The sequence below is a fragment of the Anguilla rostrata genome, chromosome 2 (assembly GCF_018555375.3).
Source record: "Anguilla rostrata isolate EN2019 chromosome 2, ASM1855537v3, whole genome shotgun sequence".
Taxonomy (NCBI): domain Eukaryota; kingdom Metazoa; phylum Chordata; class Actinopteri; order Anguilliformes; family Anguillidae; genus Anguilla; species Anguilla rostrata.
This window is the reverse complement of record NC_057934.1, coordinates 57,902,797-57,918,169: the sequence shown is the minus strand read 5'-3', so window position 1 is coordinate 57,918,169 and position 15,373 is coordinate 57,902,797. Positions and strand designations below refer to the sequence as shown.

The window sequence follows — 15,373 nt, the reverse complement described above, 5'->3', positions numbered from 1 at the left end:
TCTATCATGCTGTAGCACAGTTCATACGTGGCATTTTGTGCTCTGAACTTGTGTAGTACTACATTCCTCCACAAGATGTCACCAAGTTTTTTTATCGGGAATACCCATTTCTTCACATATTTTGTTTGGTTTTTCCCATCTGTACACTACTTTAGAGAAACAGTCAATGGGATACTAAACTCAAAACTAAATGCTAACCACATAATCATGAAACACTAATTTACTGCTGATTAAGACTTCCCATTATCTTATAAGCAGCACACAAGCACATCACTGCAATTGTGATTTAGAAAGAGAAATACAATGTCAGGTTTTTCTTTACCTTTTTAATGCCATCTGACTTTTCTCCTGACTCACAGCGTCTGTCAGCTGAGCAGTGACTGGCATGGGTGCCTGAAGGAGAGCGGGCAGTCCGCACCGGTGTGTCCTGGATCAGGGCATCACTGCACCAACTCAGACTGGGCGGGGCACACCCATAGGGCCCCAAAACATAGTCTTTAACCCTTCAAGGTGTAAGATCACAGATGGGTGATTAGAATGTTCTTAAATAACATTCTAATGTTCATGCCACAATCACTACTGGTAACTGAGAGTAATGTTCTAGAACACTGACTTTGAATTTTGAAAAAACATTACCAAAAAAACATACTCATTAGAGGGTTAAAATGTGAATACAGGAGCTGCAAACCTTCCAACATACAAACTGCAGCTCATATCTTTTTTCAGAACCTTTTCTTGCGGTGTGGTGAAATTCATGCTACAAACTTAAGGACAGCTCTGTTCTCAAGTAAAAATGTTAGCATCCTCAATGTCAGAATGTGAGCTCTTTTGAAGTTCATAATTCTGAAATGTCTCATTATTAAATTAGACATTGCATCAAAACACAAACTGACACACAATAACTGATCACCATGAAATGAGAAAATGCTATGGAATTAGGGGAAATTATTAAACCCACAGCCAGCGAGAGAAATTTGTGAAATTGTCACTCTTTGCAAGACGTACTTGCGAAGACAGGGAATTTTTCACAACAGGTTTCACATATAAACAGTGAAATGTACGTTATTTTACATTAAAGCGCACACATTTTCTATGAAGTTCCTGAATTGTCACCCTGCTGCCTGATTGACAGACCAACCAGTTACCAGCAGTGTGATAGAGAGGGCCATCTGATTGGACGCAGACACTCCATTGTCATGGCTTCATGTCCTGATTGGATGAATGTTGTTTCCAGTGCTTGTGCCTCATCTCCTTCCGTCTTTGCCCTCCTCTTCAGCTTTGTGATCCTGTCTCTCAGTTAAAAAAAGCATTCTGTTTATCTCTGCCCTGATTAAGTCAGTCAGAGGCCTTGGCCGGCCGTCCCCTCCTGCGGCCCCTCCCCCGGCCCCTCCCCCTGGGCGGGCCGGGCTTGGCAGGCTTGGCGGTGGTGAAGGTGATGCACTGGGAGTCCAGGAAGTCGAGCAGCTTGGCGGCGGCCAGGCGGATGCCTCGGGCTTTGAGCCGGGCCTGCAGCTGGGACAGGACCAGCGGCTCGTAGCGCAACACCTGCCCGTACAGCTCCGGGTCGGACAGGATGAAGCTGCGCACCGCCTGCAGCCGCTCCGCCCCCCGCGCCCCCGCCTGCGACGCCGTCACCCCCTCGCTCTCCGAGCCGTCCGAGTCCGACAGGGAACACAGCTCCGGGTTCGACCTGAGGCAGCGCAGACGCGCACTCTCATTGAAACCACACACAAAGTACACAACTAACACTCATCACACTCCAGTATAAACCACACATACTCCTATGTACAACACGTCACACAGTCCAATATAAACTACACACAATCTGATGCAAAATACACACCAAACATACAGAACACACAATACCCACACACACACATATATAAAAGGCAAACATACACACTCATAGAAAATCAACTCCACATACCGTATAGGACACAGACAGACCCAGTGACTGTCCTGGGGGGTGTGTGTTCTGGTGCAGTGTGAGGAGTAAGGATGGAATAGGGGGAGTTATTTGGGCAGTGTGCCAGGCTGGGACGGGGCAGTTATTTGGGCAGTGTGCCAGGCTAGGACGGGGCAGTTATTTGGGCAGTGTGCCAGGCTGGGACGGGGCAGTTATTTGGGCAGTGTGCCAGGCTGGGACGGGGCAGTTATTTGGGCAGTGTGCCAGGCTGGGACAGGGCAGTTATTTGGGCAGTGTGCCAGGCTGGGACGGGGCAGTTATTTGGGCAGTGTGCCAGGCTGGGACGGGGCAGTGATTTGGGCAGTGTGCCAGGCTGGGACAGGGCAGTTATTTGGGCAGTGTGCCAGGCTGGGACAGGGCAGTGATTTTGGCAGTGTGCCAGGCTGGGATGGGGCAGTCATTTGGGCAGTGTGCCAGGCTGGGACGGGGCAGTGATTTGGGCAGCATCCCAGGCTGGGACAGGGCAGTGATTTGGGCAGTGTGCCAGGCTGGGACAGGGCAGTTATTTTGGCAGTGTGCCAGGCTGGGACAGGGCAGTTATTTGGGCAGTGTGACAGGCTGGGACAGGGCAGTTATTTGGGCAGTGTGCCAGGCTGGGACAGGGCAGTGATTTGGGCAGTGTGCCAGGCTGGGACAGGGCAGTGATTTGGGCAGTGTGCCAGGCTGGGATGGGGCAGTTATTTGGGCAGTGTGCCAGGCTGGGACAGGGCAGTGATTTTGGCAGTGTGCCAGGCTGGGACAGGGCAGTTATTTGGGCAGTGTGCCAGGCTGGGACGGGGCAGTTATTTGGGCAGTGTGCCAGGCTGGGACAGGGCAGTGATTTGGGCAGTGTGCAGGCTGGGACAGGGCAGTGTATTTGGGCAGTGTGCCAGGCTGGGACAGGGCAGTATTTGGGCAGTGTGCCAGGCTGGGACAGGGCATTTGATTTGGGCAGTGTGCCAGGCTGGGACAGGGCATGATTTGGGCAGTGTGCCAGGCTGGACAGGGCAGTGATTTGGGCAGTGTGCCAGGCTGGGACAGGGCAGTGATTTGGGCAGTGTGCCAGGCTGGGACAGGGCAGTGATTTGGGCAGTGTGCCAGGCTGGGACAGGGCAGTTATTTGGGCAGTGTGCCAGGCTGGGACGGGCAGTTATTTGGGCAGTGTGCCAGGCTGGGACAGGGCAGTTATTTGGGCAGTGTGCCAGGCTGGGACGGGGCAGTGATTTGGGCAGTGTGCCAGGCTGGGACAGGGCAGTTATTTGGGCAGTGTGCCAGGCTGAGACGGGGCAGTGATTTGGGCAGTGTGCCAGGCTGGGACAGGGCAGTTATTTGGGCAGTGTGCCAGGCTGGGGCAGGGCAGTTATTTGGGCCATGGGTGCAGTCCTCACCTCTCGGAGTCCTCGCTGGCAGCAGTAGAGGAGGCTGTGGACCCCTGAGAGGCAGACAGTCCCTCGCCCTCCTGCTCTGGCCCCACCTGTTTGTGGGTGGAGTCTTTAGACCACGCCCCCACAGGAGCAGGTCTCTCTGGCTGTTTGAACGCCATGGAAACCGAGCTGGGGTGGGGCTTGGGGATGGGGTCAGGGGCGGGGCCATCCTCCTCAGAACCCGAGCTCAGCAGCTGGTGGGTGTACTGGTGGATCTCCTTCAGCTTCAGAACCATCTGGCGCTTGGGCAGCGGCCGCACCCCAAACCTGTGGGCGGGAGAGCTGAGTGAAAGAGCCGTGCTGAACCTTTGTGACATAATAGATAAGCGATTAGAATGTTCCTAGCTGAACATTCTAATGCTGATGTCGCAGTCGCTACCGGTAATTGAAAGCCACAGAGCTCCAGAACACTGATTTAGAATGAACTACAGTAACCCTGACTCTGGATCAGGTTCCACATTATGGTCCGGGTTGTGATTAAGTTTTTGGTGACTGATAAAAAATTTGGTGACTGATAAAATCTCTGAACATTCAACAAAACACTTGGGATCCTGGGATTATTATGAAAATAAACCATGAGGGTTTGCCAGGGTCGAGGGTTAAGGGCGGGGCAGCGGCAGGGTGGGGCTGGGGGCAGGGGGAGGGGGCAGGAGCGGGGCAGCGGCAGGGTGGGGTGGGGGCAGGGGAAGGGGCCCAACCTGTTGAGCTTGTTCTTCAGCTCTGGCGTGTCCATGTCAGAGTAGCCTGGCATGGGGGTGATGGGCACCAGGGGGGCACGAGCGTTCCTGCGCGATGCCACTGCGGGTCACAAACACGAACACAATAAAACATCCAGATTCCGCAAAAACCTGGACAACAGTGTGGCATAGTGATGAGAGAATCTGGCTTGAAACTGGGAGGCTGCAGGTTCATCTCAAGTGGGGGCAATGGCAATGCACTCTCGGGCAATGTAATGCACCCTGAATTGAGAGAATGGGTCTCATGTAAAAATTCAAGCCACTGAGTTTCCATTAAAACTGTACTAAACAAACGAAACTACGTTTCATTTTTGTTCACGCTTGCTGGGTGCAAAGACAGAGTACAGCACTGACTGGTTACACGTTTCATAACTGGAGATGTGTTCTAAAAAGCGCTCTAAGAGTAGCGCTAGCGTATTGTGACGCTATCTGTATTGTTCCAGCCCTTTATCATGGCTGTTCCTACATTGTTGACAACTTGTTTTGCTGAAATTGAAACAATCTCTATCATTTCAGACTTACAGCACTCCTTTCTAGGCAGGAACTGGTCTTCATTAGTATTTTTAAATGATAGCAGTCCTGCGGTGCTCCATCCGCGGAGCGGTGGAGGCTAAATCCGGTCCTGGGACAGAACCGCTACAGGAAGCACTGCGACCGGCGGCTGCTGTCTAAATGTCTGAACCCCACATTGCAGCGAGCTGGTGTCTGAGGGGTACCTGGAGTTTTCAGCTGTCTGACTCTCTGTCCGACGGCCATGGGCTGCACCCTCTGGGAGAGAGGAAGGCTGGCTCGATCCCCTTCCTCATCCTCATCCTCCCCTTGTGCCTCCCAGTCATCCCAGATCTTCGAGTCCAGCAGGCTGGTGTAGGGCTGGGCGTGGTTACCAGGTGAAGGAGGAGGAGGAGCAGGGGGCGTGGTCTCTCCTGAGCCCTGCCGTGATTGGCTGGCCCCTGTGCTGGAGTCTAACCTCAGGCTGAAGCGCAGGTCCCGCCCCCCTCCCCCGTCCAGGCCCCACGACTCGTCGAATGCCATGGGCGGGTCCTCCATGTGAGCGGGAAAAGCCTCCTCCTCTTCTGCTCCTCCCTCCATCCCCTCTTCCCCGCGTTCATCCTCACGTGCTGAAAAACGTCCGCCCTCAGGACTTGCGCGTTTCCGTGGAGACGAGGGGGAGGAGTCTGAGAGGCAGAGACACAGAGGCGGGCTGCCCCCGGTGCTGGACCTCGCGCTGATGCCGATGGACTCCAGGTGGCGCTCTTCATGTGGCGGGAGCGTGACGCTCGAGGGGGTCTGGGGGGGCAGAGGGGTGCTGCTGGCGAGATAGGGAAAGGCGCGGGAAGGCATTCCGTCCAGAATGGGGCGTTTGGGGTGGGCCAGCGCGAAGGAGGGGGGTCTGGACTGCCTGGACGAGGTAGGCGGGGCTGCGGACGTGTGGGCGGGGCTGCTGAGGTCATGGGCGGGGTCAGACTGTGGTGCAGTGCTGGGAGTGGGGGGCGGGCCGAGGCACAGCGCTCTCTCTGGACTCTGCGAGCCGGACCGAGACGGGGGCGGCTCCTGTGCGGAGGGAGGCAGAGGAGGAGGAGGAGGAGGAGGAGGAATGCGTGAGCGTGGCAAACAGGCGTGTGCGGCGCAGGCTGCAGTGTGTCTGAGTGGAGCTGACGCGCGTGGTTCTGGCGGGGGGGTCCGGGGTCCCCGGCACCAGCCAGGACATCTCCGCACAGCTGTCCTCAGGGCTGCCTCCGCCCCGCCCAAAGTCTCCCGCCGGGGCCTGGGGGGGGCGGGGAGAGGGCGACAGGGGCCTGGGAGGGGGTGAGGGGGGCCCCGGGGTGTAGCACTCCTCTCCCGAATCGGACAGCACGATGAGTTCGGGCTCCCGCTGCGTTGGGCTGATCTGGGAACAGCCCGGGCCCTCCTGCTGCGGTCGGCTGATCTGGGAACAGCCCAAGCTCTTCTGCTTTAGGGCCTGCCCTGTGGGCGTGTGGGGGCTGCAGCTCTGGCCCGTCGCTGGTTCTGGGGACACGCCTGCGATGGGGAGGGAGGAGCCGCTAAGGTCAGGGAGAGGGCTGGTGGACAGGTCTATGAGCGCCCCCTGGCTGCGGGAGGACTGGACGTTCTGCTGGGACGGCCCTGCGTAGTCCCCCCAGGTTTCGGAGAAGAGCCGGTCGTAACTCCTCTCCAGGCTGGTGTTGGACCCTCGACCAGGGCTGGGCTGGGACGTCCTGTCCAGTCCTGCCCCCTCTGTCCCACTGTGATGGTCTGCGATTGGTGCAGCCTGTTTCGCCTCTGACCCCTCCTGGCTCATGTGATCGGTGCTGAGCCAATCAAGGGGTCCGGGCTCTGAGGGAATAATTGCCAGGCAGTTGCTATGGTGATGGGAAGCAGTCTGAACAGGAGAAAAGCCATCTTCTGTCTTCTCTCTGTGCTCCACCTCTTCCTCCGTTTCTGTGCCAACGTTCCCCTTTTCCTCCTCCTCTTCCTCTCTGCACCTCCTCTGTGTGGCGGCAAACTGGTAAATCTCCAGCAGCTCCTCCTCATCCACCCTCCCCTCTCCACCTCCCTCCACCTCCTCCCCTTCTCCATCTCCTCCTCCACCACTGTCCTCTGCTTCCTCCTCTTCCTCCCACATTGAACGCAGCAGTTCCAGGAATTTCTGTTCCACACACTCCTCTTCCTCCTCCTCTTCATCTCTCTGCTCCTGCTCCCGCGACTCCACCCATGGCTCCACTGCTGCTCCACCTGTGAAGCCCTGACACACCTGCTCCAGCTCCCTGAGGTCCAACCTGTCTTACACACACACACGCACACACACGCACACACACAATGTCACTCAAAGGGTCTTGGGAAACAGCTCTTGGAACTACACTAAAGTGCGATGCTGAGGATGAACTGAAATGTTGCGTCCTGAGACGGGCGTGGAGGTGGGCATACCTGAGCGCCAGCTCCATCAGGTGTGGCACCAGGACGGGTGTGAGGGGGCAGCGGGCACAGTAAAGGTACTGCAACAGGACGTGGACGGCCTCTGGGGGCAGGTCTCCTAGCAACACCCTTCGGGCGCTGGGCATGCCCTCCTCCTCCACGCCAAAACCTGAGTCATGGACCTGAGAGACAATTGCACAGGCAGGCTAGGTTACATTCATATCCCTAACATATACACACACACACACACAGACGTACACGTACGTGCACACACACATACATGTACACAACCAAGACTACAATCCATCCACATCACTAATACACACCCAGGCTAGGTTACATTCATATCCCTAACATATACACACACACACACACACAGACGTACACGTACGTGCACACACACATACATGTACACAACCAAGACTACAATCCATCCACATCACCAATACACACCCAGGGTAGGTCACATTCATTCCCTAAATGCAGCAACACACCACCCACAGCACCAGACTGTGACGCTTATCGCAACACGACCGCATCTACACATACACAACCAAGACTACAATCCATCCACATCACCAATACACACCCAGGCTAGGTCACATTCATATCCCTAACATATACACACACACACACAGACGTACACGTACGTGCACACACACATACATGTACACAACCAAGACTACAATCCATCCACATCACTAATACACACCCAGGCTAGGTCACATTCATATCCCTAACATACACACACACACACACTCACAAATACGCGCACACGCACACACACACACACACACAACCAAGACTACAATCCATCCACATCACTAATACACACCCAGGCTAGGTATCCCTAACATACACACGCTCGCTCGCGCACACACACACACACACACACACACTAATAAAAAACCCCTGGAACTAAAATGACACCCTGTCTCTGATCCTTATGAAGGAAATATGGAAGTTGGGGCAAGTTCCTCCATGAATTTGACTTGTAATATCTACATTACTATTAGATCATAGATAAAAGGTTCTAATATCATTTAAAGGTCTTATACATATTATGTTCACCCCAAAATTAAAGGTGACAGTTATGATTGACTACAATCAAGGACGCTGATATGCAAAAAACCCTGTATTTCAAAATGAATCAAAATTTCACCAAAGTTAGGTTAGAATTTCTTCAACACTTCCAGAAAATCTGGTCCTGAGTTTGATCTTGAATTTGGTTTTTGAGTTCCCTTACCATCAGACAACACTGCCTAACATTACACCACATTATATCCCCAGATGTGCTGCTTAGATAATCAAATGTTCCCTAAAGTTTGCATGAATCTGGACAGAAACAAAACCAGCGTAAAGGAAAAGTCGTCACTGCACCCGAGGAGCAGAGGGGGAGATTTTCATACCCCTGCCTACTATTAATGATAATTCCCCTTCAATGGCTTATTTATAGACACGTTCTTGCTAGACTTAAATCATACATGCAAATTATTTAAGATAATGTAAACTAAACATACAGGGGCCAGAGGGTGAACTTACCATCTGCACCAGCAGGGGGCAGCGTGCATACAGCATGAATGAGTGGGCGAAGAACACCTCCCCGCTGTCCACCTGCAGCTGCACGTCACTCAGCTGTGGGTTGTTGACCATGCTGCTCAGATCTGCGGTCAGCCTGAACAGCGCCCCCTGCAGGAACGGGGGTGCAAGCACAACTCACACACATCAGGGCACGGCAGAAGGAGGGGGTGAGAAAAGAGAAGGGGAAGGAAGAGGCGGAGAAACGGGTAGAAGGTGACAGAAAGAGGAGGAGAGGAAGGGGTGTGCTCTCACGGTGTTCTCTGCGGCCGCTGCAGAGCGCCGTCTCTCCGGGAGGAAGCCGCTGAGCCGCAGGTCGCCCGCGCCGACGTCTCTGTCTGAGGGCCGGCAGAGAGACGAGCGCGTGTCAATCAAACAGTGTGCAGCATGGGGGCAGTGTGTGCGTGTGCGTGTGTGTGTGTGCCTGTGCCTGTGTGTGCGCATGCGTGTGTGAGTGCAAGTGCGATCTGCCTGTGTGTCTGCGGGAGACTCACCCTCTGTGGGTCCTGGGGTGAGTTTGGGGGCGGAGTCGGGGGCGTGGTCAGCTTTGGGGGCATAGCCCCACTGGCTGAGCGTCAGGCCCTCCTCTGCCAGGTCCATGAGGTCACCAAAGGTCTGGCTGCCCAAACCTGGGGTGGAGGGCGAGGGAGGGCAAGGCGTGGAGGGTTCAGGGAGGGGGGGCCCGGCTGGGGGTAACACCTGAGCCTGAGCAGGAGGGGCCACCGTCTGCATCTCCTGCACAGGGGGTAAATTCAGATTCAACCCGGGAGAGAGAGAGACACAGAGAAAAAGAGGGACTGAGAAAGAGCAACAGAGAGATGGAGAGAGAGAGAGACAGAGAAAAAGAGGGAGTGAGAGAGAGCGACAGAGAGATGGAGAGAGAGAGAGACAGAGAGAGATACTGATGGTGACAGAAAGAGAAAGAGAGAAAAGGGACAGTGAAGCTCCACTGCAGTCACAGAGAAAGAGAAAGAGAGAGAGACGTATGGATAAGAGTGGCAGAGTGAGTCGGGGGCCAGGTGAAAGAGCCAGAGCCGTGTGGACAGCACGAGCGTTAGACATGCAGCCCCTCACCTCGGTCACGGCCCACGGCTGGACGGGGGGGCACAGAGCGGGGGTGTAGAACTCCGCCTCCAAGCCCAGCTCCTCGTCGCGCAGCGCGCTCTTCTGCCACAGGGGGGCAGCACCGGTCCAGCCGGGGAGGCGGCTGGCTGGGCGGGGAGGGGTCGGGGGGGTGGGGGGGCGGGCACGGAGCAGGAGGCTGGCGACCCGATCCTGCAGCCGCCTCAGGGCTTCAGCAGAGTCCTGAACCAGGAGGATAGGGGGCGGGGCTGGGGGATGACCCTTCTTCTTGCCCCTCCTCTTACCTGCAGAGCAAAGCATTCACACACCCACACTGACTGCCACAGCAGCTTCATCAGGTGCAGTGCCAGGTACATTTACAGCTGGTGTGACGGGTTAGAGCACTCGCACTCATTCACATTCACTCACATTCACTCACACACACACACACACACACACACACACACACACATCTACATTACCAGCATCAGCTCTCCACTGTAAGCCTGGTCTCACAGAGTCTTCAGCAGGAGCAGTGATCATGGCCTCCTTCTCCTTCTCTCTCTCCCTCTCCTGCTCCACCATGGAGCGGGACAAGGCCAGCGCCACCATGGTGTCCTCATCCAGGGGCGCAGCCTTCTTCCTCTGTCTCTTTTTGGGTGGCCGGGGGGGGTCCAAGGAGCCCTTCCGCTTGGACCCGCCTGCTGGGGGGCTGGATGGAGAGAGGGAATGGAGGGGGGGGGTGGGGGGGAGTTAGAAAGGAGACCCCACAGAATGTACCAGCCATCTCCCCTCTCTAACAAAGTATAAACACACAGTGGAAGCAGACACTGAGGCAAACAGACAACCAAGACAAAGCACCGTATATTTCAAAAGTACGGTATGAATGTCAATATGCGTAAATATAGAATAAATAAATAATGTTTCAAGGACAGCAGAATATTCAACCACTTTCCATGATTCTTATAAGGTTTCTTAAAGCACTGTGCGCAGTCGCTGGGGAAGCGATTGCTGTGACTCACGGCTGATTGGCTGCGGAGTCGCTGGCCGTCTCAGCGGCCTGTCTCTGCAGGGCCTGCAGCAGGACGGCGGAGGACACGCCCATTTCTGCGGAGCAGCGCTTCATGTGGCTGGCCCGGCTCTTCTGGTGCTTAAACATCTTCCCGCAGATGGGGCATTCTGGGACGGCGGGCGGGGCGGGGGCGGCCGGGCCACTCCCCTCGCTCTCATCCAGACACCTATAGGAAAGCAGAGAGTGGGTACTCAACACCTAGCGTGCTGGCTCCTGTACCATGAGCCTCACCCCTGCTGTTCCCAGACAGCCTACAGCACTACTGAAAGCACACGTACCAAAATCTTGATGAGCTGGGTGTGGGATTCGTGGGTTTAGACCTACTGATTTGTTGGGTGTGGGGTTAGCAGGTTTAAACCTGTTGATGTGTTGGGTGTGAGTTAGTGGGTTTAGACCTGCAGATGTGCTGGGTGCAGCGTTAGTGGGTTTAGACTCGTAGATGTGCTGGGTGTGTGGTTAGCGGGATTAGACCTGTTGATGTGCTGGGTGCAGCGTTAGTGGGTTTAGACTCGTAGATGTGCTGGGTGTGTGGTTAGCGGGATTAGACCTGTTGATGTGCTGGGTGCGGCGCAGGGGGCTCAGGGCAGACAGATCCCTCTGGCAGATTTGGCAGAAGAAAAGGCCGCCCTGCTCCAGGTCCACCATCTCCTGCGGGCCCTGCTCCTCCCGGTCAAGCTCCTCCTGTAGCCGGAGGGCCAGGGCCTCGTCCCCCGGGGGCCCCTGCAGTGGGTCTCCCGCTACAGACACGTCAACATGAAGAGGGGACATATGAACGGGTGTGCACACCACACACATGTAAACACGCACACCAGAATAACCACATACAAACATACGTACACATGCATGCGTACATATAGGCACACAAGCATATATACCAAGTACAAAAACACATGTAGTCATACATTCATGGACACACACATAGACAGGTATAGACAAATGCAAATGCACACATTCGCACACCCATACATACAGAAGTTGGCCAGACAAACACAGATGTGAACGTGCGAGGGTAGGAACACTACACATACACTACACTTACAGGTAATTCAGTAAACCTGCAGACATTCTGTACCACTGCCTGAAAATACAGGCCTAAATCTCTGCTCTTCCTCATTTTCTTTTCCCTGTCAGTGTCATTCATGTGAACTTTACATTCATTTGTGTGGTACAGACTTGGAAGTAATTAATTTAACAATCATAACTAATTACAGCGTAAATAACCAAATATATATATATATATATTTCCAGGAAAATCATTTTCACAAGAAAACTGCTGTTAAGCATGTGATTATAAATCAGAGAAGAAGAGAGAGATAATTACCATGTGGCACTGTCGATCGGGGTATCGTGTCCTCAGCGACCAGTGCTGTTCTCCTGGGCTGGTCATTGTCCATGTGCGTCATTTTCTGAGGGCTGACCCATCTAAACTGTTGCATTCTGAGTACCACTTTGTCCTTCACCCTCAAATTAACGTCCGCATTCTGACTCGCCACCAAACCCGGCACCGTTGCCGCACTTTCAATAGATGCCTGAGAGCTGGGCGTCTGAGTAACAGCCACGGAAGGAGCGCGTTCCACGGTGACACACTGCTGACCTGTGCCCTCCTCCCGGACCGGGCGGTTAAACTGGGACGCGCTGACTGACTGGCAGTCCAGCTGTTTCCGAGAGCTCGACTCCGCATCTTGCTTTGGCTTTCTCCTCTTTGTCGAGTCTTTGCTTTGGGTCGGCACCGGGTATACATTCTGTGTCCGGTTTTGGCTCGCCGCAATCCCACGCTCGTCCCCCGACTCACCCCTCTCCTTCTTGCGCACTCTCTTCAGGAGCTTAGAGCAGAGGTCGGCGAAGTCCAGGTCAGAGTCGTCCATTCGTCTGTCCCGACACCCCACAGCCCAGAATCAATACATCACGCGCATCACCGACTCGCTCTGCCCATCCCCGAGTTCATAACAGGACTATGCCCGGTCTGAAATTCGAAAAGAGAGAATTATCACTACCACTACCAGTGAGGATGTTCTAGACAATTTGGTTAACCAGACAGAATTAGCTATTATGTGGTGACTTCCGCGTTAGTTGCTAGCCTCTGGTCGCCGTTCAGCTAGCTAACCAAGTTCAGTTATAACGAAACAGAATAAATCCTACATTATTCAAACGAATCTAACCTTGCATTGGCTATGCTAGGGTAGCTTGCAAGCTATCTAGCTATTGACATATCGGGGAAAACTCTACCGTTAACAAGATACAGCGCTTTCAGAATTTATTTGCGAAATAGGAAGTATGTATGTGGAAAACACGTTTGTTGCATTTTGTTAAATACCCCAACATTTCAGAAAAACACAAATTGACATTAGCTATAAACAAATTCAAATACCTACTCTCAACCGCTTTGGTTTGCATTTCCTGTCATGTGTTGTACGTCATGACGCAAAGCGTAATTGCGTCACATTGAATTCAACCACAGAACATTCTGTTAATTTAGCGAAGTGAAACACGAAACATTGGGCGTTTCTCAATGTCTGTTTTTGTTTGTTGTTGTTACATGTTTGCTGTACTAAAATTTGTGTGTGTTACCTGTAGAAGCGTCTAAATTCCTAGATTAGTTTTCTACTGCTCCCGAATAGTGAAAATACACCTACGCTACATTAATGTGCTGTAAAGCTATAGGGACTGTTATGCAATATAAATGTAAACGGTTTTGTTCTCAGACTTGTTCTGAATAGGCCTTTCTTTCTGGAAAAAAAAAACATGCTGCCAAGGGGTTTCCCATTCTGAAAAGTGTGAAATCACTTGAAAGTCAACAGTGGCAGTAAATCACAATGATACAGTGACTCAAATACAGTAACATTTTGCCGATCCTGGCAACCCTACAGCATACTAAAGCATTCGTCTCATAATGCAGTTTCGCAGATAGGCTACGTGTTAAAATACTTTGTGGAAAAAATAGTAAAGAAAGTATATTTATGCTAGCAAGGTGCAGGCATAGCATCCTCTCACATACCCATATTGAACAGCTAAAGCTAAGCAGGATTCTCTTTAGTTCCCGGTAATAAAAGTTATCCTTGGTTCAGTAGGGGGCGCCTTTTCCTCTGGATGAAATAAAACCCAAAATCACAGCGACATTAAAACAAGGCCCTGAATGAGTGTGGGCATGAAAGATCACACATCATCATTTTTTTGACCGTTATTTATTCCTAGTTTATGACTGGAGAGAAAGCTGCAGCATTAGGCAGCAATGAACCATGAAAAAAAGAAAAACAAACAAAAAAAAAAACTTCCTGCACCCCCAGTTCTTTAGTTTGTGCATCAGATGTTTAGTCATCCCACCCAAGCTGTGAAACGGAGCCAATGAACAGGGGAGCTCTACTGTAGAGTGCAGCGTTGCAGCCGACTGCTCACAACCAGCCCCCCATTACTGTCTGCAGTCAGGTATTTACCCCAGTAAGTTCCATTCAACTATGACTGGATGTACAGTATGTATGGCCATTGCCCGAAAGCAGGGCTTTTTAACCCTTTGTGCTCCACACAGGGTCAAAGGCATCCGGTTACAAACTGTAACTGACGTGGCTTCAAACATACGCTTGACTGAACAAAGACGTTCCATTAGCCTAATATATATTTCCTCAATCCCTCCGTCCTCATGTCCTTTCCTTGCGTCCTCTGATGGGTGGAGTTAAGGAAGCAAGGAAAGGATTCAAGGAAAGGATGCAAGGAGGTCAAATAAGCAATTAGGACCTGTGGCACGAAGGCGACAGACACTGTGGCTGCTGATCTCCTTACATCATCATAATGCACAAAGAGCATTAGGTCATGTCTATCAGCAGTGTAACAGTGTTTGAATACCAGGTCGGACACTGCTGTTGAACACTTGAGAAAGATACCTAACCTGCACTGCTTCAATGTATACTCAGTGGTCACTTCATTGGGCACGCCCATCTACTACTGGGTAGGACCCGCTCTTGCTTCTGGAACAGCCTGAATTCTTTGTGGCACTGATGCAACAAGGTGTTGCAAACATTCCTTAGGGAATTTGGTCCATGCCGAATCGATAGCATCACACAGCTCCGGCAGATATTTTTTTGCCACACATTCATGCTGTGAAGGTGCTCTATTGGATAGAGATCTGGGGACTCTTCATCCGATTGGAGTAAACCAAAGTCACTGTCATGTTTGTGGAGCCAGCTTGAGATGACGTGCTTTTTGGCATTAGTGCATTATCCTGCTGGTACTCTCCCTTTGAAAAAAAAAGGCCATAATGGGATCCACGTGGTCAGCAACGATGTATAGGTATTCAAATGATGCTCAAATGGCATTAAGGGGCCTTAATACACCTCCACCACCAGCATGCACTGCTGCCACAAGGCAGGATGGATCCATGGATTCAAGCCGTTTACACCAAATTCTGACCCTGCCACCTGCATGTCTCTACTGAAATCAAGACTCACCTGACCAGGCAGCATTTTTCCAGTGTTCAGTTGTCCAGTTTTGTGATCACTTACCCACTGTAGTCTCATCTTCCTGTTTTCAGCTGACAGGTGTGGAACCCGGCATGGTCTTCTGCTGCTGTAGCCCGTCCGCTTCAAGGTTCGACACCTTGTAGGCTCAGAGATGCCCTTCTGCACACCACTGTAGTAACCAGCTGTTGTTT

At 52.6% G+C, this 15,373-nt stretch overlaps 1 protein-coding gene across 1 annotated transcript; it reads right to left on the bottom strand.

Annotated features, from left to right (window-relative positions):
* Positions 1-311: 311 nt before the first annotated feature.
* On the bottom strand, positions 312-13,187 carry slx4 (SLX4 structure-specific endonuclease subunit homolog (S. cerevisiae)). Its single transcript, XM_064324771.1, is given in 15 exon segments — positions 312-1,690; positions 3,334-3,636; positions 4,068-4,167; positions 4,823-5,572; positions 5,574-6,883; positions 7,032-7,201; positions 8,562-8,708; positions 8,853-8,935; positions 9,092-9,332; positions 9,672-9,964; positions 10,142-10,371; positions 10,682-10,897; positions 11,279-11,468; positions 12,053-12,694; positions 13,104-13,187. Coding segments are annotated over 14 exon segments (4,932 nt in total). The 5' UTR covers positions 12,597-12,694; positions 13,104-13,187; the 3' UTR covers positions 312-1,335.
* Between the last annotated feature and the right edge of the window lie 2,186 nt (positions 13,188-15,373).